A 25013-nucleotide genomic window follows, 5' to 3' on the forward strand; every position below is an offset into this window, starting at 1 on the left:
ACTCCATCATCCCCGTTCTCTGAACGCATCCGCTCATGATCTACAAGGGTATGTAGATGCACTCCTCTCTCCCTCGTTGCTAGATGACTCCATAGATTGATCTTGGTGATGCGTAGAAAATTTTAAAATTCTACTACGTTCCGCAACAAAAAGATGGTATGTCTCTTCCTGCAGACCGATCTCGCCTTCTACATGCTAATCTAGAGACCGTGCCTTACATGTATTTGGTCTCTTGATGTACGGGATATCTCAAATTAACAAAGCTAATCGAGCTCAAGTTAAGTTCCACCAAACTACTAGAGCGCGCAGCTACCCTATGCACTGTGGAAATCTGGTAAGTCAAACATGTGGCCGTGGATGTGCAAGATGTATGTGCGCACTGTTAAAAGGTGTTTTTGGATTGCTTGCATGTAGTGTAGGTATATGATGCTCCCTTTGCCTTCATATCTGTTGTTTTCAGGGAGACAAATACAAGGATAAAGAACCAACTGCAGTGGATTTGTTCAAGGAGTGCCACTACAGCAAGAAAAAGAAATGTTACACCAATGTTGTGATGGATGCAATTGTAAGTCAGCTTTCAAAGACTACCAACCATCAAAGTTTTAACTTTTGCACGGCTAGAATTAATATTGTTTCAGTCCCTGTTATAGATTGAAAAATAATAAGCAAATGCCAGTGTATGTTAATTGGAAATGTTAACATATTCACCTGACTCTTGTAATAGATTGTCCTATATTGCAGTTTTGTCCATCCTCGGTCTCTATCTTGTAGTATATATAAAATAATTAGATTTAAACATTAGTTGCTTGTACTTAATTGATATAATTTATCATGTTCCTTTTGGTCACTTTGTTGTTGATGAATAATCCGACTCAGCTCCGCACAGAAAAAAGTTTAATCTGACTCTGTTCTCACAAGATAAGGATGCATGCTAGCTTTCCTCATGCATGATAACTTGCTGATGATGTCATCTCTACTTGTGCTTAAGCTGCTCATAACCATGTTTGTTGCTTGCATTGCTAGACCGAGATGGAAAAGAAGGTTCCTAATCCTACAGAAGATGGTCAGGAATCGAGCTCTGCAACTGAGGCGACAACCGAAGTTGTAGCTGAAGTGCTTGCTAAGCACACTAAGAAGCCGAGGTTTCTTCAGCATGTGGAGATCCAGCACGTCTATGCGAGATCCAGTGCTATCAACCGTGAAGTAGAATTGGCAGTGCAGTGTTAGGGATCGTAGCAGAAATTCAAAAATTTCCTACATGTCACCAAGATCAATCTATGGAGAGACTAGCAACGAGAGAGAGAGGAGTGCATCTACATACCCTTGTAGATCGGTAAGCGGAAGTGTTCAAGAGAACGGGGTTGATGGAGTCGTACTCGTCGTGATCCAAATCACTGATGATCCTAGCGCCAAACGGACGGCACCTCCTCGTTCAACACACGTACGGAGTGGAGACGTCTCCTCCTTCTTGATCCATCAAGGGGGGAGGAGAAGTTGGTGGAGATCCAGCAGCACGACGGCGTGGTGGTGGAAGTAGCGGGATCCCGGCAGGGCTTCGCCAAGCACAAGCGGGGAGGAAGAGGTGTCACGGGAGGGAGGGAGGCGCCAGGGCTTCAGGTGTGGCTGCCCTCCCTCCCCTCCACTATATATATGGGCCTAGGGGGAGCCGGCCCCTTGTAGATCCCATCTAGGGAGGGGGCGACAGCCCTAGGGGTGGCTTGGCCTCCAAGCCAAGTGGAGGCGCCCCCACCCCTTAGGGTTTCCAACCCTAGGCACATGGAAGGCCCAAGGGGGGGCGCACCAGCCCACCAGGGGCTGATTCCCATGCCCCTTCAGCCCATGGGGCCCTCCGGGATAGGTAGCCCCACCCGGTGGACCCCCGGGACCCTTCCGGTGGTCCCGGTACAATACCGATGACCCCCGAAACCTTCCCAGTGGCCGAAACTGGACTTCCTATATATAAATCTTTACCTACGGACCATTCCGGAACTCCTCGTGACATCCGGGACTCCGAACAACTTTCGGGTTACCACATACTAATATCTCTACAACTCTAGCGTCACTGAACCTTAAGTGTGTAGACCCTACGGGTTCGGGAGACATGTAGACATGACCGAGACAACTCTCCAGTCAATAACCAACATCGGGATCTGGATACCCATGTTGGCTCCCACATGCTCCACGATGATCTCATCAGATGAACCACGATGTCGAGGATTCAATCAATCCCTCATTCAATTCCCTTTGTCTATCGGTATGATACTTGCTCGAGATTCGATCGTCGGTATCCCGATACCTTGTTCAATCTCGTTACCGGCAAGTCTCTTTACTCATTCCATAACACATCATCCCGTGATCAACTCCTTGGTCACATTGTGCACATTATGATGATGTCCTACCGAGTGGGCCCAGAGATACCTCTCCATTACACGGAGTGACAAATCCCAGTCTCGATTCGTGCCAACCCAACAGACACTTTTGGAGATACCCGCAGTGCACCTTTATAGCCACCCAGTTACGTTGTGACGTTTGGTACACCCAAAGCATTCCTACGGTATCCGGGAGTTGCACAATCTCATGGTCTAAGGAAATGATACTTGACATTAGAAAAGCTTTAGCAAACGAACTACACGATCTTGTGCTATGCTTAGGATTGGGTCTTGTCCATCACATCATTCTCCTAATGATGTGATCCCGTTATCAATGACATCCAATGTCCATGGTCAGGAAACCATGACCATCCATTGATCAACGAGCTAGTCAACTAGAGGCTTACTAGGGACATGTTGTAGTCTATGTATTCACACATGTATTACGGTTTCCGGTTAATACAATTATAGCATGAACAATAGACAATTATCATGAACAAGGAAATACAATAATAACCATTTTATTATTGCCTCTAGGGCATATTTCCAACAGTCTCCCACTTGCACTAGAGTTAATAATCTAGTTCACATCACTATGTGATTGCAATGAATCCAACACCCATGGGGTTTGTTCATATCTTGCTTGTGAGAGAGGTTTATTAGTCAATGAGTCTGAACCTTTCAGATCCATGTGTGCTTTACAAATCTCTATGTCATCTTGTAGATGCAGCTACCACGCGCTACTTGGAGCTATTCCAAATAACTGTTCTACTATACGAATCCGGTTTACTACTCAGAGTCATCCGGATTAGTGTCAAAGTTTGCATCGGCATAACCCTTTACGACGAACTCTTTTACCACCTCCATAATCGAGAAAATTCCTTAGTCCACTAGTTACTAAGGATAAGTTCGACCGCTGTCGTGTGATCCATTCCTGGATCACTCTTGTACCCCTTGACTGACTCATGGCAAGGCACACTTCAGGTGCGGTACACAGCATAGCATACTGTAGAGCCTACGTCTAAAGCATAGGGGACGACCTTCGTCCTTTATCTCTCTTCTGCCGTGGTCAGGTCTTGAGTCTTACTCAATATTCACACCTTGTAACACAGCTAAGAACTCCTTCTTTGTTGATCTATTTTGAAGTCCTTCAAAATCTTGTGACGGTATGTATTCATTCGAAAGTACTATTAAGCGTTTTTTGATCTATCCTTATAGATCTTGATGCTCAATGTTCAAGTAGCTTAATCCAGATTTTCATTGAAAAACACTTTTCAAATAACCCTGCATGCTTTCCAGAAATTCTACATCATTTCTGATCAACAATATGTTAACAACATATACTCATCAAAAATTCTATAGTGCTCCCACTCACTTCTTTGGAAATACAAGTTTCTCATAAACTTTGTATAAACCCAAAATCTTTGAGCATCTCACCAAAGCATACATTCCAACTCCGAGATGCTTACTCCGGTCCTTAGAAGGATTGCTGGAGCTTTGCATACTTGTCAGCATCTTTCAGGATTGACAAAACCTTCTGGTTGTATCACATACAACCTTTCCTCAAGAAAAAATGTCGAGGAAACAATGTTTTTTACATCCTATCTGCAAGATTTCATAAATAATGCAGTAACTGCTAACATAATTCCAACAGACTCTTAGCATCGCTACGAGTGAGAAAGTCTCATCATAGTCAACTCCTTGAACTTGTCGGGAAACATCTTAACGACAAGTCGAGATTTCTTATTGGTGACACTTACCATCATTGTCTGTCTTCCTTTTAAATCCATCTGCACCCAACAACCTTACGACCATCAAGTGGTTCTTTCAAAGTCTATACTTTCTTTTATACATGGATCCTCTCTCGGATTTTATGGCCTCGAGCCATTCTTCGGAATCTGGGCCCACCATCACTTCTCCATAGCTCGTAGGTTCATTGTCGTCTAGCAACATGACTTCCAAGATAGGATTACGTACCACTCTGATGCAGTATGCATCCTTGTCGACCTATGAGGTTTGGTAGTGACTTGATCCGAAGTTTCATGATCACTATCATAAGCTTCCACTTCAATTGGTGTAGGTGCCACAGGAACAACTTCCTGTGCCCTGCTACACACTAGTTGAAGTGATGGTTCAATAACCTCATCAAGTCTCCACCATCCTCCCACTCAATTCTTTCAAGAGAAACTTTTCCTCGAGAAAGGACCCGTTTCTAGAAATAATAACTTTTGCTTCCGGGTCTGAAATAGGAGGTATACCCAACTATTTTTGGGTATTCTATGAAGATGCATTTATCCGCTTTGGGTTCGAGCTTACCAGCCTGAAATTTTTTCACATAAGCATTGCAGCCCCAAACTTTTAAGAAACGACAGCTTAGGTTTCTCTAAACCTATAGTTCATATGGTGTCGTCTCAACGGAATTGTGTGGTGCCCTATTTAAAGTGAATGCGGTTGTCTCTAATGCCTAACCCATAAACGATAGTGGTAATTTGATAAGAGACATCATGGTATGCACCATATCCAATAGGGTGCAGTTATGATGTCCGGACACACCATCACACTATGGTGTTCCAGGCGGTATTAGTTGTGAAACAATTTCCACAATGTCTTAATTATGTGCCAAACTCGTAACTTAGATATTCATCTCTATGATCATATCATAGACATTTCATCATCTTGTCACGACGATCTTCAATTTCACTCTGAAATTACTTGAACCTTTCAATAATTCAGACTTGTGTTTCATCAAGTAAATATACTTAGCATCTACTCAAATCATCTGTGAAGTAAGAACATAACGATATCCACTGCGTGCCTCAGCACTCATTGGACTGCACACATCAAAAATTGATTACTTCCAACAAGTTTCTTTCTTGTTCCATCTTACTGAAAATGAGGCATTTCAGTCATCTTGCCCATGTGGTATGATTTGCATGTCTCAAGTGATTCAAAATCAAGTGAGTCCAAACGATCCATCTGCATGGAGTTTCTTCATGCATATCTACCAATAGACATGGTTCGCATGTCTCAATCTTTTCAAAAATGAGTGAGTCCAAAGATCCATCAACATGGAGCTTCTTCATGTGTTTTATACCAACATGACTCAAATGGCAGTGCCACAAGTACATGGTACTATCATTACTATCTTATATCTTTTGGCATGAACATGTGTATCACTACGATCGAGATTCAATGAACCATTCATTTTAGGTGCAAGACCATTGAAGGTATTATTCAAATAAACAGAGTAACCATTATTCTCCTTAAATGAATAACCGTATTGCGATAAACATAATCCAATCATGTCTATGCTCAATGCAAACACCAAATAACAATTATTTAGGTTTAACACCAATCTCGATGGTAGAGGGAGCATGCGATGCTTGATCACATCAACCTTGGAAACACTTCCAACACATATCGTCATCTCACCTTCAGCTAGTCTCCGTTTATTCCGTAGCCTTTTATTTTGAGTTACTAACACTTAGCAACTGAACCGGTATTTTAATACCCTGGTGCTACTAGGAGTACTAGTAAAGTACACATTAATATAACGTATATTCAAAATACTTCTATCGACCTTGCCAGCCTTCTCATCTACCAAGTATCTAGGGCAGTTCTGCTTCAGTGACCGTTCCCCTCATTACAGAAGCACTTAGTCTCGGGTTTGGTTCAACCTTGGGTTTCTTCACTAGAGCAGCAACTGATTTGTCGTCTCATGAAGTATCCCTTCTTTCCCTTGCCCTTCTTGAAACTAGTGGTTTAACCATCAACAATTGATGCTCCTACTTGATTTCTACTTTCGTGGTGTCAAACATCGCGAGTTGCTCAAGGATCATCATGTCTATCCCTGATATGTTATAGTTCATCATGAAGCTCCAATAGCTTGGTGGCAGTGACTATGGAGAACCATCACTATCTCATCTGGAAGATTAACTCCCACTCGATTCAAGCGATTGTAGTACTCAGACAATCTGAGCACATGCTCAACGATTGAGCTTTTCTCCCTTAGTTTGCTGGCTTAAGAAACTTGTCAGAGGTCTCATACCTCTTGACGTGGGCACTAGTCTGAAATCCCAATTTCAGTCTTTCGAACATCTCATATGTTCTACGACGTTTCAAAACCGTCTTTGGTGCCACAATTCTAAACCATTTAGCATTACGCACTGAACTATCATGTAGTCATCAAAACGTGTATGTCAGATGTTCGCAACATCCACAACCGACGCTCGAGGTTCAGCTCACTGAGCGGTGCATTAAGGACATAATCCTTGTGTGCAGCAATGAGGACAATCCTCAGTTTACGGACCCAATCCGCATAGTTGCTGTTGGGGAACGTAGTAATTTAAAAAAAATTCCTACGCACACGCAAGATCATGGTGATGTACAGCAACGAGAGGGGAGAGTATGTCCACGTACCCTCGTAGACCGAAAGCGGAAGCGTTAGCACAACGCGGTTGATGTAGTCGTACGTCTTCACGATCCGACCGATCAAGTACCGAACGCACGGCACCTCCGAGTTCTGCACATGTTCAACTCTATGGCGTCCCTCGAACTCCGATCCAGCCGAGTGTTGAGGGAGAGTTTCGCCAGCACGACGGCGTGGTGACGATGATGATGTTCTACCGACGCAGGGCTTCGCCTAAGCACCTCTATGATATGATCGAGGTGGATTATGGTGGAGGGAGGCACCGCACACGGGTAAGAGATCAAGAGATCAATTGTTGTGTCTATGGGGTGCCCCTTGGCCATGTATATAAAGGAGTGGAGGAGGGGGGAGAGGGCCGGCCCCTATGGCGCGCCCTGGAGGAGTCCTACTCCCGCCGGGAGTAGGATTCCCCCCCCCCCTTCCAAGTAGTAGGAGTAGGAGTCAAGGCAAGGGAAGGGAGAAGAGAAGGAAGGAAGGGGCGCAGCCCCTCCCCCTAGTCCAATTCGGACTAGGCCTTGGGGGGCGCCCAAACTCTCCTCTCTCTTTCCCCTAAAGCCCAATAAGGCCCATATACTCCCCGGCGAATTCCCGTAACTCTCCGGTACTCCGAAAAATACCCGAATCACTCGGAACCTTTCCGATGTCCGAATATAGTCGTCCAATATATCGATCTTTACGTCTCGACCATTTCGAGACTCCTCGTCATGTCCCCGATCTCATCCGGGACTCAGAACTCCTTCGGTACATCAAAACATATAAACTCATAATATAATTGTCATCGTAGCGTTAAGCGTGCGGACCCTACGGGTTCGAGAACTATGTAGACATGACCGAGACACGTCTCCGATCAATAACCAATAGCGGAACCTGGATGCTCATATTGGCTCCTACATATTCTACGAAGATCTTTATCGGTCAGACCGCATAACAACATACGTTGTTCCCTTTGTCATTGGTATGTTACTTTCCCGTGATTCGATCGTCGACATCTCAATACCTAGTTCAATCTCATTACCGGCAAGTCTCTTTACTCGTTCCGTAATACATCATCTCGCAACTAACTCATTAGTTGCAATGCTTGCAAGGCTTAGGTGATGTGCATTACCGAGAGGGCCCAGAGATACCTCTCCGACAATCGGATTGACAAATCCTAATCTCGAAATACGCCAACCCAACAAGTACCTTCGGAGACACCTATAGAGCACCTTTATAATCACCCAGATACGTTGTGACGTTTGGTAGCACACAAAGTGTTCCTCCGGTAAACGGGAGTTGCATAATCTCATAGTCATAGGAACATGTATAAGTCATGAAGAAAGCAATAGCAACAAACTAAACGATCAAGTGCTAAGCTAACGGAATGGGTCAAGTCAATCACATCATTCTCCTAATGATACGATCCCGTTAATCAAATGACAACTCATGTCTATGGTTAGGAAACATAACCATCTTTGATCAACGAGCTAGTCAAGTAGAGGCATACTAGTGACACTCTGTTTGTCTATGTATTCACACATGTATTATGTTTCCGGTTAATACAATTCTAGCATGAATAATAAACATTTATCATGATATAAGGAAATAAATAATAACTTCATTATTGCCTCTAGGGCATATTTCCTTCAGTTGCTACTGTCAACTCTCAACTAAATTTTCTCTAGGAACACATCTAAAACAATAGAACCAAAGTGTGAGCTATGACATAATTTGCAAAGACCTTTTGACTATGTTCATGATAATTAAGTTCATCTAATCAAATTATTTAATGAACTCCCACTTAAATAGACATCCCTCTAGTCATCTAAGTGATACATGATCCGAGTCAACTAGGCCGTGTCCGATCATCACGTGAGACGGACTAGTCATCATCGGTGAACATCTTCATGTTGATCGTATCTTCTATATGACTCATGTTCGACCTTTCGGTCTTCCGTGTTCCGAGACCATGTCTATACATGCTAGGCTCGTCAAGTCAACCTAAGTGTATTGCATGTGTAAATCTGGCTTACACCCGTTGTATGCGAACGTTAGAACCTATCACACCCGATCATCACGTGGTGCTTCGGAACAACGGACCTTAGCAATGGTGCACAGTTAGGGGGAACATTTTCTTGAAATTATGGTGAGGGATCATCTTATTTATGCTACCGTCGTTCTAAGCAAATAAGATGTAAAACATGATAAACATCACATGCAATCAAATAGTGATATGATATGGCCAATATCATTTTGCTCCTTTTGATCTCCATCTTCGGGGCGCCATGATCATCGTCGTCACCGGCATGACACCATGATCTCCATCATCGTGTCTTCATGAAGTTGTCTCATCAACTATTACTTCTACTACTATGGCTAACGGTTAGCGATAAAGTAAAGTAATTACATGACGTATAAGTTGACACGCAGGTCATAAATAAATTAAGACAACTCCTATGGCTCCTACCGGTTGTCATACTCATCGACATGCAAGTCGTGATTCCTATTACAAGAACATGATCAATCTCATACATCACATATATCATTCATCACATCCTTTTGGCCATATCACATCACACGGCATATGCTGCAAAAACAAGTTAGACGTCCTCTAATTGTTGTTGCAAGTTTTTATGTGGCTGCTATAGGTTTTTAGCAAGAACGTTTCTTACCTACACCAAAACCACAACGTGATATGCCAATTTCTATTTACCCTTCATAAGGACCCTTTTCATCGAATCCGACCTGACTAAAGTGGGAGAGACAGACACCCGCTAGCCACCTTATGCAACTAGTGCATGTCAGTCGGTGGAACCAGTCTCACGTAAGCGTACGTGTAAGGTCAGTCTGGGCCGCTTCATCCCACGATGCCGCCGAATCAAGATAAGACTAGTAACGGCAAGTAAATTGACAATATCGACACCCACAACTGCTTTGTGTTCTACTCGTGCATAGAAACTACGCATAGACCTAGCTCATGATGCCACTGTTGGGGAACGTAGCAGAATTTTAAAAAATTTCTACGCATCACCAAGATCAATCTATGGAGTCATCTAGCAACGAGGGAGAGAGGAGTGCATCTACATACCCTTGTAGGTCGCGCGCGGAAGCGTTCAAGAGAACGGGGTTGATGGAGTCGTACTCGTCGTAATCCAAATCACAGATGACCTAGCGCCGAACGGACGGCACCTCCGGATTCAACACACGTACGGAGCGGAGACGTCTCCTCCTTCTTGATCCAGCAATGGGGGAGGAGAAGTTGATGGAGATCCAGCAGCACGACGGCGTGGTGGTGGAAGTAGCGGGATCCCGGTAGGGCTTCGCTAAGCACAAGCGGGGAGGAAGAGGTGTCACGGGAGGGAGGGAGGCGCCAGGGCTTCAGGTGTGGCTGCCCTCCCTCCCATCCACTATATATAGGGGCCTAGGGGGGCGCCGGCTGATGAAGCTATGTACCTAGGGTAGGGGCATGGACCTGTCCTAAGTACCCTACCCAAGGACATCCCTAGAAGAAGTCGCCTTTCAATCGACTTGGAGGTATCCCACTCGACGGATTCAAGACACTCGACCACGAAGCAATCACTCGACCAAGATCCAACCACTCGACTGCCAGGAGATGTAAAGTCACCCTGCACGCAAACGGTCGGTCATTAAGTAGCTTTTATGGTCATCATAGCACTTTATTAGGGGCGTTACCAGTAACCCCCAGTCTTAATGTACTTTAAACCCTGCATTACTGAGGGCTGGAGGGGCCTGGCGAACTCTATATAAGCCACCCCCCTCCTCAGTATCAAGGGTTCGCACCCCTGTTATTCATACACACATAATTCAGTCGACCGCCTCCGGGCACCGAGACGTAGGGCTGTTACTTCCTCCGAGAAGGGCCTGAACTCGTAATCCTCATGTGCTTACAACTCCTCCATAGATAAGATCTAGCCTCTCCATACATACCCCCCTACATCACTGTCAGAGTTAGAACCACGACAGTTGGCGCCCACCATGGGGCTAGGAGTCTTAGCGCCTAGTTTGAGAAGTTGCGATTTTTTCCGATCTCTTTGATCATGGTTTCGGGCGGAGCTTTGGTGGAGGGCCGCGAGATCCGTCTCGGCGCGCTCACGTTCATCGCCGACGACTCCGCTTGGCTTCAGGAGGCTCCACTCGACGTCGACGCGCTCCCCGTCCGCGGGGCGATGCACTTTCGCGCATGCGTCCGTGGTGTCCTCCTGCGGCAGTCGTCGACCCAGTATCGGTCGAATCCTGTGGCATCTCCTCGCCTTGTTTCTCGCCGGCGCAAGCGCTCCGGTTGGTCGAGGCTTCAGAGGTGGGTGAGGCATGCGGTGGCCCGCCAGTCGGTCACCCCACAAGTCGCGGCAATCGAGCCCGACGAATCCCTCTACGGCCTGTTCGACCGGCTCCGCAAAGACCGCATCCGAATGCGACAGCAGTGACCTAGCTGCAGAGGTTCTGGTGATCGATGGCCCACACAGTCCTCCCAGTTTCCCCCGCGCTGACGGAGGCGCGGATGGGGGCGACCCGTTGCGTCCTCACGAGGAGTATCTCCCCGAGCCTCTCACGTCGTTGCAGCGGGAGGAGCTTCGCCGCCGGAACATGGATGCACTCCACACTCCTATCGTTGGAGAAACCCCCGAGGCCCGAGCCTTGGAGGACGCGCACTTGGCTAACTTGGCCGAGCGCACTCGACTGGAGAATCTCCAGCGAATACTCGATCAGCGAGCGCGTCAATGGGCTCCAGAATCCAGTCGACGTCAACTCTTTCCGCCCCCACAGGTATATCGTACTCTGATTCAGAATTTGGCGGCCGCGGCCCGTATAGCAGAGTCGATTCAGCCCTCCCAGTCAGAGGCTGGCAGAGGCTTGTTGCAAATCAGAGCGTTGCTTCGGGCAGCGGGAGACCAGAATTCCGCTGTTTCTCAGTCGTGGAACAGGATCCACGGTCGATCCGTTGCAGCGGATACAGTCCAGTCGGCTCACAGCCCAAGATCGCCTCCGAGGCGTGAGGGACGTGGAGACCGGCGTGGTCAGTACAGAAGGAACGAGCAGTATGATCACCGATTCGATCGTGATGATCGACGTCGAGTGCCAACCCCTCCCCCGAGGAGTGGATCATATGTGCCTCGATAGCAGGATGACAGACACCCTCATAGTGTTGGGCGGAGAATTCCAGTCGACCCCAGGGAACCAGGCTTTGATGCGAGGTCCATTCTCGTTCAAGGTTTGGTCGACAGGAATAGAGCTCACCGAGAAGGCCACGACAGAGATGCGCCTACCAGTAGCAGAGTATATGTTTCAGGGCCGGAGTGTTTCAGTCGAGCCATCAGAGCCGCTGTAATTCCTCCCAACTTCAGGTTGGCGACTGGAGTTAGTAAGTTCACCGGTGAGTCCAAGCCCGATACTTGGCTCGAAGATTACCGCGTGGCTGTCCAGATTGGCGGTGGGAATGATGAGGTAGCCATGAAGCACTTGCCTCTCATGTTAGAAGGCTCGGCCAGAGCGTGGCTGAATCAGTTAGCACCCAGCAGCATTTACACTTGAGAGGATCTCTCCCGAGTGTTTGTCACCACATTTGAAGGAACATGCAAGCGACCTGCAGGCCTTACGGAATTGCGGTCTTGCGTGCAGAAACCGAATGAAACTCTGAGGGATTACATCCAGAGGTGGATCAAATTGCATCACACAGTTGAAAATGTACCAGATCATCAAGCAGTTTGTGCCTTTAAAGAAGGCGTTAAGTACAGAGAATTGAATCTGAAGTTCGGTCGAATCGGAGAGATGTCTCTGAATCGGATGATGGAGATTGCCACCAAATACGCTAATGGTGAAGATGAGGATCGACTCCGGAGTGGCAAGCATAAAGCAGTCGCCCAGGAAACCGGAGGAAATTCCAGTCGGAAACAGAAGCGGAAAGCCGAGCCAGCCGCTCCTGGAGAGGCCCTGGCCGTAACCCAGGGAAAATTTAAGGAAAAACCCAAAGGACCTTGGAACCCCAAGAAAGTTAAAGACCAAGATGGAAATGATGTTTTGGATCTACCATGTCACATCCACACCAAGAAAGATGAAGAGGGTAAACTCATTTACCCAAAGCATACCACTCGATAGTGTCGGCTTCTGATCTAGCAGTTTCAGGGCAAGCAGTCCAAAGATAAGGAAAAGGAGTCAGACAAAGTTGAGGACAAGGAAGATAGTGACGATGGGTACCCCCAGGTCAATTCCACCCTGATGATTTTTGCTGATGTTGAGAGCAAAAGTCGACTGAAGGTTATTAACCGTGAGGTAAATATGGTTGCTCCGGCAACACCCAATTATCTGAAGTGGTCCCAGACTGCCATCACATTCGACCAGTCTGATCACCCTACGCACATTGCCACCCCTGGGAGGCAAGCTCTGGTGGTCGACCCAGTTGTCGAAGGCACTCGACTTACCAAAGTCCTGATGGATGGAGGCAGCGGTTTGAACATACTGTATGGAGAAACATTGAAAGGGATGGGCATTCTGATGTCCAGGCTTAGTACCAGTAACATGAGTTTCCATGGAGTCATTCCTGGGAAGAAAGCCGAGTCACTCGGCCAAATTGCTCTTGATGTGGTTTTCGGTGATTCCAAGAATTACCGCAAGGAAAAGTTGACATTCGAAGTTGTGGATTTCCAAAGTGCTTATCACGCTATTTTGGGCAGGCCAGCTTATGCACGCTTCATGGCTCGGCCATGTTATGTGTATCTCAAATTGAAGATGCCTGGTCCCAAAGGTGTGATCACTGTTACAAGCAATCGGAAGAAAGCAGAAGAGTGTTTTCAGATAGGCTCAAAGATTGCTGACGCTCAGATGGCAGTGGTCGAGCTGCAAGAGTATCAGAAGACTGCAGATCCGAGTGAGTTGCTACGAGCTAAGAAGCCTGCTTCAGAATCAGCTTTTCAGTCGTCCGGTGAAACGAAGGCAGTTCACATTCACCCGACCGATCCAAACGCTGCTCTGACTCACATCTCAACGACGGTCGACTCCAAATAGGAAGAAGCGCTCATCCAGTTCCTCCGTGAGAACTGGGACATCTTCGCATGGAAGCCTGCTGACATGCCTGGAGTTCCCAGGGGGCTGGCTGAGCACCGTCTACGATTCGACCCAAAATTTAAACCTGTGAAAGAACATCTTCGACGGTCCGCCATCCAGAAGAGGAAGGCCATTGGCGAGGAGGTGGCTCGGCTCTTAGCAGCGGAGTTCATCCGAGAAATTTACCACTCCGAGTGGCTCGCCAATGTTGTCATGGTCCCCAAGAAGGACAAGTCACTTCGCATGTGCATTGATTTCAAGCATATCAATCGGGCCTGCCCGAAAGATCATTTTCCTCTCCCCCGCATCGACCAGATAGTCGACTCGACTGTGGGATGTGAGCGTTTATCTTTTCTAGACGCCTATTCCGGGTACCATCAGATCCGTCTGTACGGGCCCGACGAGATCAAAACAGCTTTCACCACTCCATTCGGGTGCTTCTGTTATGTCACCATGCCGTTCAGCCTCAAGAATGCCGGAGCCACGTTCATGAGGATGATTCAGAAGTGTTTGCTCACTCAAATCAGTCGGAATGTGGAGGCATACATGGATGATATTGTGGTCAAGTCACGGAAGGGTTCCGACCTGCTGACTGGCCTTGCTGAAACCTTTACCAACCTCAGGAGGTATGATATCAAGCTCAATCCGTCAAAGTGCACATTCGGAGTTCCTGGTGGGAAGTTACTCGGTTTTCTCGTTTCCGAACGGGGAATCGACGCCAATCCTGAAAAAATTGGTACTATACTCCGAATGAAACGTCCTGTGCGCGTGCATGACGTCCAGAAGCTTACAGGATGCTTGGCTGCTTTAAGTCGATTCATCTCTCGCCTCGGTGAAAAGGCATTGCCTCTTTACCGACTGATGAAGAAGTCCGACAAGTTCGAGTGGACTCTAGAAGCTGATGCAGCGTTTACAGAGCTCAAAGCTCTGCTCTCCACCCAGCCGGTGCTTGCTGCCCCAATCAGCAAGGAGCCTTTGCTGATTTACATTGCAGCCACAGGACAAGTTGTCAGTACAGTACTTACGGTCGAGCGGGAAGAAGAAGGAAAGGCCTTCAAAGTTCAGCGCCCAGTATATTATGTTTCTGAAGTTTTGACTCCTTCAAAGCAAAGATATCCTCATTACCAGAAGCTTGTATATGGGATTTATATGACCACGAAGAAGGTTGCACATTACTTCTCTGATCATTCCATTACAGTCGTCAGCGACACTCCACTATCAGAGATTTTGCACAACAGAGATGCAACTGGTTGAGTGGCCAAATGGGCGATTGAACTTCTTCCCCTAGATATCAAGTTTGAGGCAAAGAAAGCTACCAAGTCCCAAGCAATTGCAGATTTCGTCGCCGAGTGGATCGAACAGCAACTTCCGACTCAAGTTCACTCGGAGCACTGGACCATGTTCTTCGATGGATCTAAGATGATGAATGGTTCCGGTGTTGGGGTAGTATTGGTTTCCCCCCGAGGAGATAAGCTCAGATATGTTCTCCAGATTCACTTCGATTCCTCCAATAATGAAGCAGAATATGAAGCACTTTTGTATGGGTTGCGCATGGCCATTTCACTCAGCGTCCGTCGCCTCATGGTCTATGGCGACTCAGATTTGGTTGTTAATCAGGTAATGAAAGAGTGGGACGTCAGAAGTCCAGCTATGACTGGTTATTGCAATGCAGTGAGAAAGTTAGAGAAGAAATTTGAGGGGTTAGCTTCATCACATCCCCCGACTGAAAAATCAAGCGGCTGATGATTTGGCAAAGATAGGCTCCAAGAGAGAAGCCATCCCCAGTAATGTGTTTCTGGAACACATCCACTCGCCATCAGTCCAAGAAGATCCTTTTACAGATGAAGCCCCGCAGCCAAAGAGTGCCACAGATCCGACTGAAGTTGAAATTCCGGCAGTGGTCGACCTAATCATGGAAGTTTTGGCAATCACCCCCGATTGGACGATACCGTACATCGCGTATATCCGGAGAAAGGAACTCCCGGAGGACGAAGAAGAGGCTCGACAGATCGTCCGTCGATCCAAGGCCTTTACAGTCATAAAGGGACAGTTGTATAGAGAAAGCGCGACTGGAGTCGGTCAGAAGTGTATAACACCAGAAGAAGGTCAGATAATCCTTGATGATATCCACTCGGGGACCTGTGGTCATCATGCGTCCTCTCGGACCATTGTGGCTAAAGCATACCGAGCGGGATTTTACTGGCCAAGAGCGAATGAAATGGCAAAAGAGATAGTCGACAAGTGTGAAGGGTGCCAGTTCTACTCCAACATGTCGCACAAGCCTGCATCAGCCCTGAAGACCATTCCACTCATCTGGCCCTTCGCTGTTTGGGGACTGGACATGGTTGGCCCATTGAGAACAGGCAGGAGCGGTTTCACACATGTGCTTGTGGCATTCGACAAGTTTACCAAATGGATTGAAGCTAAGCCTATCAAGAATCTTGATGCTTGCACTGCTATCAGTTTCGTCAGAGAGTTAACATTCAGATATGGAGTCCCGCATAGCATCATCACCGACAATGGGTTAAACTTTGATTCAGACAAGTTCAGAGCTTTTTGCGCCTCTCAAGGCACACGAGTCGACTATGCATCGGTCGCCCACCCCCAGTCAAATGGACAAGCGGAAAGGGCAAATGGTCTGATTCTCAAAGGACTAAAGCCTCGGCTGATGCGTGATCTCAAGAACGCAGCAGGCGCTTGGGTCGACGAGCTTCCGTCAGTTCTGTGGGGATTGAGGACCACCCCGAATCGGTCGACTGGAAGAACTCCGTTCTTTGTGGTTTACGGAGCGGAAGCAGTCCTGCCGAGTGATCTACTTCACAATGCACCCCGAGTCGAGCTTTATACCGAAGATGAAGCAGAACAAGCCCGGCAAGACGCAGTCGACCTCCTGGAAGAAGAAAGAGAAACGGCTATGATCCGATCGACCATTTATCAGCAAGACTTGCGTTGATTCCATGCCAGAAATGTGAAGAGTCGAGCCTTCCAAGAAGGAGATTTGGTCCTCCGAGTGGATCAACAGAAACCACACAAGCTCGCTCCTACTTGGGAAGGTCCCTTCATCGTCACCAGAGTCCTCCACAATGGAGTGTATCACCTTTACAATGTCGATCGCCAGATCGATGAGCCACGAGCTTAGAATGCAGAACTGCTCCGCCCCTTTTACACTTGAATTCTCACTCGGATGAGATGTAATAAGAAAAACTTCTGTAGTCTATTTATCAAAGACAAGAGTGTTACAATTTTTCCTATAATTGTTGTCGCTTTTGTTTGCGTGTGAAATCCCCCAGTGGGTGGCTTAGCTGCGAATCCGTTTCGCCTAAGTTTGTAAAAAAAAATCCTACCGAGTGGTGAGCCAGACTCCCACTCGGGGGCTTAGCTGCAGTCCAGTACTCGCCTAAGTTTGAAAAAATCCTACCGAGTGGTGAGCCAGGCTCCCACTCGGAGGCTTAGCTGCAGCCCAGTGCTCGCCTAAGTGTTTAAAAATCCTACCGAGCGGTGAGCCAGGCTCCCACTTGGAGGCTTAGCTGCAGCCCAGTGCTCGCCTAAGTGTTTAAAAATCCTACCAAGCGGTGAGCCAGGCTCCCACTCGGAGGCTTAGCTGCAGCCCAGTGCTCGCCTAAGTATTTAAAAATCCTACCGAGTGGAGAGCAAACCTCTCACTCGGGGGCTTAGCTGCAGTCTAGTACTCGCCTAAGTTTGAAAAAATCCTACCGAGTGGTGACCCAGGCTCCCACTCGGGGGCTTAGCTACAGCTCAGTGCTCGCCTAAGTATTTAAAAATCCTACCGAGTGGCGAGCCAGACTCCCACTCGGAGGCTTAGCTGCAGCTCAGTGCTCGCCTAAGTATTTAAAAATCCTACCGAGTGGCGAGCCAGACTCCCACTTGGAGGCTTAGCTGCAGCCCAGTGCTCGCCTAAGTGTTTAAAAATCCTACCGAGTGGAGAGCAAACCTCCCACTCGGGGGCTTAGCTGCAGTCCAGTACTCGCCTAAGTTTGAAAAAAATCCTACCGAGTGGAGAGCAGACCTCCCACTCGGAGGCTTAGCTGCAGTCCAGTACTCGCCTAAGTTTGAAAAAAATCCTACTGAGTGGAGAGCAGACCTCCCACTCGGGGGCTTAGCTGCAGTCCAATACTCGCCTAAGTTTGAAAAAATCCTACTGAGTGGAGAGCAAACCTCCCACTCAGGGGCTTAGCTGCAGTCCAGTACTCTCCTAAGTTTGAAAAAATCCTACCGAGTGGAGAGCAGACCTCCCACTCGGGGGCTTAGCTGTAGTCCAGTACTCGCCTAAGTTTTTAAAATCCTACCGAGTGGAGAGCAGACCTTCCACTCGGAGGCTTAGCTGCAGCCCAGTGCTCGCCTAAGTACGGAACACATCCCAATCCGCAAGGACGACGAGGTGCAAATCGACTGCTACCTTCTCCTTCAGAGCTGCACCACAAATACAAAGTTATTTCGAGTGAAGAACAAGTTCCACTCGACAGATAATTCATGAAGATATTCAACGATAAATCAAGTTTAGATAAGATCCAAAGGTCCTAGACCGCAGATCAAAGTACTCGAGCCTCCAGCTCGACAGAGTTTAACGGTTACAAAATCCACTCGGCATTCCGAGGCAAATTTAAAGTGAAGCATAAAAGTTTTTATTCCTCAGGCGAAGGACTGGAAGGGGCGAAGAACTCGTCCAAGTCGATCCCGTCTGCAATGCGAGTGGCAGCAGCAATGAAAGTCTCCATGAAGTCTTGAAAGTTGTGCTTCCTGGTATTGGCAACTTGGATGGCGGCCAACTTTTCTTCTCACGCCTCCTTGCAGTGGACGCGGACCAGAGACAGAGCGACGTCAGCGCCACATCTAGCAGAAGATTTCTTCCATTCCGCCACTCGACCTGGGACTTCATTCAGTCGAGTCATCAGGGACTCGAGGTCATTCTGAAGCGTCGTCCTAGGCCAGAGCAACGTGTCGATCCGCAACATCGCAACCTTCAACCGAGCAAGATAGTCAACAACGCCGGCAACACGAGATTCTAGTCGGAGCACGTTCATAGCAGCCTCGTCCTTCACTGGAGAATTGATGGGGTCCAAGTCTGTCTCCACTCGACTGGTCTCCTCTTCGAAGTTCTGGCAGAATTCTCTAAACACAATTCAAGGATAAGTCAGTGGCTCTAAGCAGGTTTGGTAACTGCAAGTCAGTCGGGCCAGAGTAATTACCCTCGAGCATGACGAACAGCTTCTTGGCGAGTCCACCGAGATAAGCCTCCAGATCGTTCCTCTTCCCCGTTAGTTCACTTTCCTTGTCATTCAGAGCTATATTGCCATTCTTCAGACGGCTGACCTCTTGATTAGCCGCGTCGAGAGCAGTTTTCAGCCTGGAGTTTTCCTTTTCAAGAGTACCGACTGAAGCCAGTTTTTCTTCAGCAAGCTTCGTTTTGTTCAGGGCCTCCTTCTGCGCTTCGGCAAGGTCTTGATCCTTCTTCTTCAGAGCCTCCTCCATTTTGTCTGTGAAACAGTAAGTGAGATCAACATCGAGGACGGCCAGAAAGAAAGGACAGTCGACAAAAGCTCACCAGCCATACCTTTTGCTTCGTCCCTCGCCTTCTGCAAGTTCTCCTGAGCAAGCTTCAAGTCAAGGTTCAGCTGGATCTGTTTGTTCTCCAACTCAGTGTAGCGAGCCACAAGTTCGCATGATTTCTGCGAAAAATCAGTCGACAGACATCCAAGATAAGTTGCTTCCGAGTAACCAAGAGACAATGATGGCGTTTCGAAGACTACAGCCGAATCAAAAACATTCGACAGTAGTCTCGGGGACTACACCCAGTGGGTGCACTCAGCGTGCCCCCACTGGTTCGACCAAAAAAATTGACTGCCCGCAGTCGACCAAGTACAGTTCCATTCGACATGGCCTGACCAGACCGAGTGAAGAAGTTCAGCTAAAGCAACACAATATAAAGACTACAGTCGACTGCCAGCAGTCCACCGTAGTCTCGGGGACTACACCCAGTGGGTGCACTTAGTGTGCCCCCACTCGTCAAAAATATTAATAGACACACCCAGTGGGTGTACAGATATAAAGATCTTTGGAAAAGAGATTCTTCAGATAGCATATCCTAACAGAACAAGCGGTGAATCGACTGACCTGGACGTTGCTTTGAAGAGCTGAACTCGCGTCATAAGCTGCTTGGCTGGCTTCCCGAACCACCTTCACTTGCTCCATCATGATCCCCGCCTGGCGTATAGCCTCTTTAGCGGCACCCACTTGGTCCTCAGGGACATGGTGTGTGGCAAAAAGCGAAGGCGGATTTGCAGTCGACGTCGAAGGCCGGACACTCGTCAGAGGTTCAGCGAAGGTCACAGAAGCCCGAGTGGTATCACCACCCTCCCGAACTGCGGCCTCAGGCGCCGGAGTAGTTTGTGGGGTCTTGCCAGCCGGCGCCCTCCTGTTCCTTCGCGCCCTCAGCGGCACTTCGTCGTCATCATCAGGGAGGTCAATGACATGATGAGGAGCTACAAGAAAAATCCAATCGACCGGAATTATAAGAAATCGTCAGTCGACTAAAAGCAGAGCATCAGTAATCATACCGGGGTTGGAGGTAACAGCGTCTTCCATCTCTTGATCATCGTCCTTGGCGGAGATCTCCAAGGTGGCAGCACTACAAATTTCGAAAGTCAGTCAACTTATTCAATGAGTCGACCAAGAGTCCGTCATGTTCGACAAAGGAAAACAAATTCTACTATTACCCAAAAATGGTGGGGACAGTCATCTTCATCTTGGGCAGAGCCTTGGGCGGCTTGGACGGCGTCGCGCGTGGGTGCTTGGGAGCTTTTTCTGCCGGCGCTGGAGATGAGGTCCGAGGGCGCTTCGACGACTGCCCAACAGGGACAGTCGCCTTACCACGTTCCCGCGCAGGGTCGTGTGTAAGATTGGATCGCCGTTCCAAGCGGGGAGGTTTTACTTCTTCCTCCTCCTCTTCACTAGAGTCATCATCGTCATCCCCCTCTCCTTCGCCGTCAGATTCCCACTCTTCTCTCTCGTCTCCGCTTTTGCCTCCGCTCGCCTCTCCTTCCTCGGCCTGCTCCTGTGCTCCATTGGGTGTTGAGTACATCTCAGTAGTGGCATAGAGGACAACAAACAAGACAAAAGTCAATCGACTGATCCAAAGAGAACAAATAAAGAAAGCAAGATCACAGTCGGAAACGCAAGGTCAGACCTTGTCCACTTCGTATGTTTGGTCGAGTGGAGGAATCCTCCTGGCTCCTCGGGGTTGTCCTTGTTCCCTGTGATACTCGACAACCACCCTTCCAACATCTCATCAGTGACCTCCTCTGGGTGAATCCGAGTGGTGTCTTCGAGACCCGAGTACAGCCACATCGGGTGGTCACGAGCCTGAAGCGGTTGGATGCGCCTCCGAAGGAAGACTTCCAACAAGTCCATGCCAGTCACACCCTCGCGGACAAGCTGAACCACTCAACCGACCAGCACCTTGACTTGCGCCTTTTCCTCTGGCGTCACTTTCAGAGAGGCAGGTTTTTGTGCTCGATTCAGAGAAAAAGGGGGAAGCCCAGTCGACTGTCCTGGGGTCACCTGGTCTTTACAGTAAAACCAAGTCGACTGCCACCCACGGACTGACTCAGGAAAAGTGATAGACGGAAAGGAACTTTTTCCCCTCATCTGGATCGCCAGGCCCCCGCACAGCTGGATCACCTGCGTCCGTTCGTCACTCGACTTGGCCTTCTTGACCGACTGAGAGCGGTAAGTGAAGATGTGCTTGAAGAGTCCCCAATGGGGGTGGCAACCCAAGAAGTTTTCACACAAGGAAACGAAAGCAGCAAGATACACAATAGAATTGGGAGTAAAGTGATGGAGCTGCGCTCCGAAGAAGTTCAAGAAGCTCCGGAAAAAAGGATGAGGAGGCAGAGAGAATCCACGATCGATATGGGTGGTGAGGAGGACGCACTCACCATCAAGAGGCTGGGGTTCGACTTCTTTCCCCGGGAGGCACGCAGATTCATGGGGAATGAATCCCCCCTCGACCAGATCATCGAGATCATCCTGCCAAATCACCGACGGCATCCAGTCGCCCTGGATCCAATCCTTGGGCAGAGCAGTCCTCGAGGAAGATCCGCCCCGAGCGGACTTCTTCCCCTTCCCCTGCACCGCCGCCTTCTTCGCGCGCTCCAGAGCCGACGTCTTCTCCTTCACCATCGTCGCCGGCGAAGCTCGAACAGACCTATGGCACCAAGGTGAGAGCAGAGGTGGCGGAGGATCTTGTGAAGGAAGGGGGAAAAGTGAAGGCGCACTGTTCGGGGGTCCCGAGCCGGCAGCTTATAAGAGGTCGCTTCCGAGTGGCTGACTGGTAGGCCCAGGCAATCCCGTCAAATCCCGCAACAGGCCGTGCGCGGTACGTGGCGAAAAAGGTGGCGCGGGGATCGAGGAGCTTCCGTCCTATCCCATCCGATTACTGCGGCCGCCCCCGTCCCGCGCGCTTCCCGAAATTCAAATCCCGCAAAATCCGTGGGCCGCAGAACAACTCGTCAAACAGAAGATCCCTTTCACACCGTCACTCGGAACTTCACAAGTAAAGAAATTCACTCAATAAGAGGCCAAGAATGGATCAAGGCGACTGAAAGAAGTTGACGACGTCATCCGTGACAATTGATCCAAAACAAGACGTTCATATAACATGAAGAACCAGTCGGAAAGATCCCCAACTCCTTCCCCACTCGAACCTCGATCCATTCGGGGGCTAATGATGAAGCTATGTACCTAGGGTAGGGGCATGGACCTGTCCTAAGTACCCTACCCAAGGACGTCCCTAGAAGAAGTCACCTTTCAATCGACTTGGAGGTATCCCACTCGACGGATTCAAGACACTCGACCACGAAGCAATCACTCGACCAAGATCCAACCACTCGACTGCCAGGAGATCTAAAGTCACCCTGCACGCAAACGGTCGGTCATTAAGTAGCTTTTATGGTCATCATAGCACTTTATTAGGGGCGTTACCAGTAACCCCCAGTCTTAATGTACTTTAAACCCTGCATTACTAAGGGCTGGAGGGGCCTAGCGAACTCTATATAAGCCACCCCCTCCTTAGTATCAAGGGTTCGCACCCCTGTTATTCATACACACATAATTCAGTCGACCGTCTCTGGGCACCGAGACGTAGGGCTGTTACTTCCTCCGAGAAGGGCCTGAACTCGTAATCCTCGTGTGCTTACAACTCCTCCATAGCTAAGATCTAGCCTCTCCATACATACCCCCCTACATCACTGTCAGAGTTAGAACCACGACACCAGCCCCTTGTAGATCCCATCTAGGGAGTGGGGCGGCAGCCCTAGGGGTGGCTTGGCCTCCAAGCCAAGTGGAGGCGCCCCCACCCCTTAGGGTTTCCAACCCTAGGCGCATGGGAGGCCCAAGGGGGGGCGCACCAGCCCACTAGGGGCTGGTTCCCACGCCCCTTCAGCCCATGGGGCCCTCCGGGATAGGTGGCCCCACCCGGTGGACCCCTGGGACCCTTCCGGTGGTCCCGGTACAATACCGATGACCCCCGAAACCTTCCCGGTGGCCGAAACTAGACTTCCTATATATAAATCTTTACCTCCGGACCATTCCGGAACTCCTCGTGACGTCCGGGATCTCATCCGGGACTCCGAACAACTTTTGGGTTACCGCATACTAATATATCTACAACTCTAGCGTCACCGAACCTTAAGTGTGTAGACCCTACGGGTTCGGGAGACATGTAGACATGACCGAGACAACTCTCCGGTCAATAATCAACAGCGGGATCTGGATACCCATGTTGGCTCCCACATGCTCCACGATGATCTCATCGGATGAACCACGATGTCGAGGATTCAATCAATCCCGTATTCAATTCCCTTTGTCTATCGGTACGATACTTGCCCGAGATTCGATCGGCGGTATCCCCATACCTTGTTCAATCTCGTTACCGGCAAGTCTCTTTACTCGTTCCATAACACATCATCCCGTGATCAACTCCTTGGTCACATTGTGCACATTATGATGATGTCCTACCGAGTGGGCCCAGAGATACCTATCCGTTACACGGAGTGACAAATCCCAGTCTCGATTCGTGCCAACCCAACAGACACTTTCGGAGATACCCGCAGTGCACCTTCGTAGCCACCCAGTTACGTTGTGACGTTTGGTACACCCAAAGCATTCCTATGGTATCCGGGAGTTGCACAATCTCATGGTGTAAGGAAATGATACTTGACATTAGAAAAGCTTTAGCAAACGAACTACACGATCTTGTGCTATGCTTAGGATTGGGTCTTGTCCATCACATCATTCTCCTAATGATGTGATCCCATTATCAATGACACCCAATGTCCATGGTCAGGAAACCATGACCATCCATTGATCAACGAGCTAGTCAACTAGAGGCTTACTAGGGATATGTTGTGGTCTATGTATTCACACATGTATTACGGTTTCCGGTTAATACAATTATAGCATGAACAATAGACAATTATCATGAACAAGGAAATACAATAATAACCATTTTATTATTGCCTCTAGGGCATATTTCCAACACGCAGAAGATGAATGTTGAGCTTCGGGCGCGTGTTGACACCTTGACCAAGAAGTTGAAGGAATCTGAAGAAGAAAGGGCCAGGCAAGATGAGGAGTACAGGAAGCGAGACGAGGAGAACAGGAAGAAGCAAGCTGAGATGGATGCAAAACTAGACTTATTGCTAAGTCAGATGCCATCAAGATCAGCTGAAGGGTAAGTTGTTTGTCCAAAAAGCCGCTGGAAGCTATATGAATGTGGGATATGCTGGTGGAACCTAGCTTATTATTTTGTCAGCCTTTTGTTATGCAAACTGCATACTGTTCGATGCAAACTAGTTGCATGTTGGTGCTTGATGGTTAGTGAATCTCGAGATGTAAGCTGAATGCTATGCTGGATGTGTCATGGAGGACCAATACTTGTGTAATGTGACTTGTGCTTTGTAATGTTGTGCCTCTTTTCTGTCTTAATATTTGTATACAAATTATTAATAATTGTTAGTGCTAAATTGTTTCGTGTAAAAATCATAAATGGGCTTCGTTGGGTAAACCTAACATTGATGGGTTGGATGAAGTAGGCCTGGAAACATATTTTGGGTAAAAAAAACATAACTGGCCCATAAGATTAATGGGCTGATGTGCTTGTT

At 48.3% G+C, this 25013-nt stretch overlaps 1 protein-coding gene across 1 annotated transcript; it reads left to right on the top strand.

Moving 5' to 3' along the window:
- Positions 1–316: 316 nt before the first annotated feature.
- On the top strand, positions 317–24587 carry LOC147976421 (uncharacterized). Its single transcript, XM_087520854.1, has 4 exons — positions 317–334; positions 461–565; positions 1024–1215; positions 24396–24587. Exons 1-4 carry the CDS (start codon positions 317–319, stop codon positions 24585–24587), a joined length of 507 nt encoding a protein of 168 aa, XP_087376980.1.
- Positions 24588–25013: the final 426 nt, after the last annotated feature.

Source organism: Triticum urartu, chromosome 4A (assembly GCF_056163025.1).
Source record: "Triticum urartu cultivar PI428250 chromosome 4A, HENAU_Tu73, whole genome shotgun sequence".
Classification (NCBI taxonomy): Eukaryota; Viridiplantae; Streptophyta; class Magnoliopsida; order Poales; family Poaceae; genus Triticum; species Triticum urartu.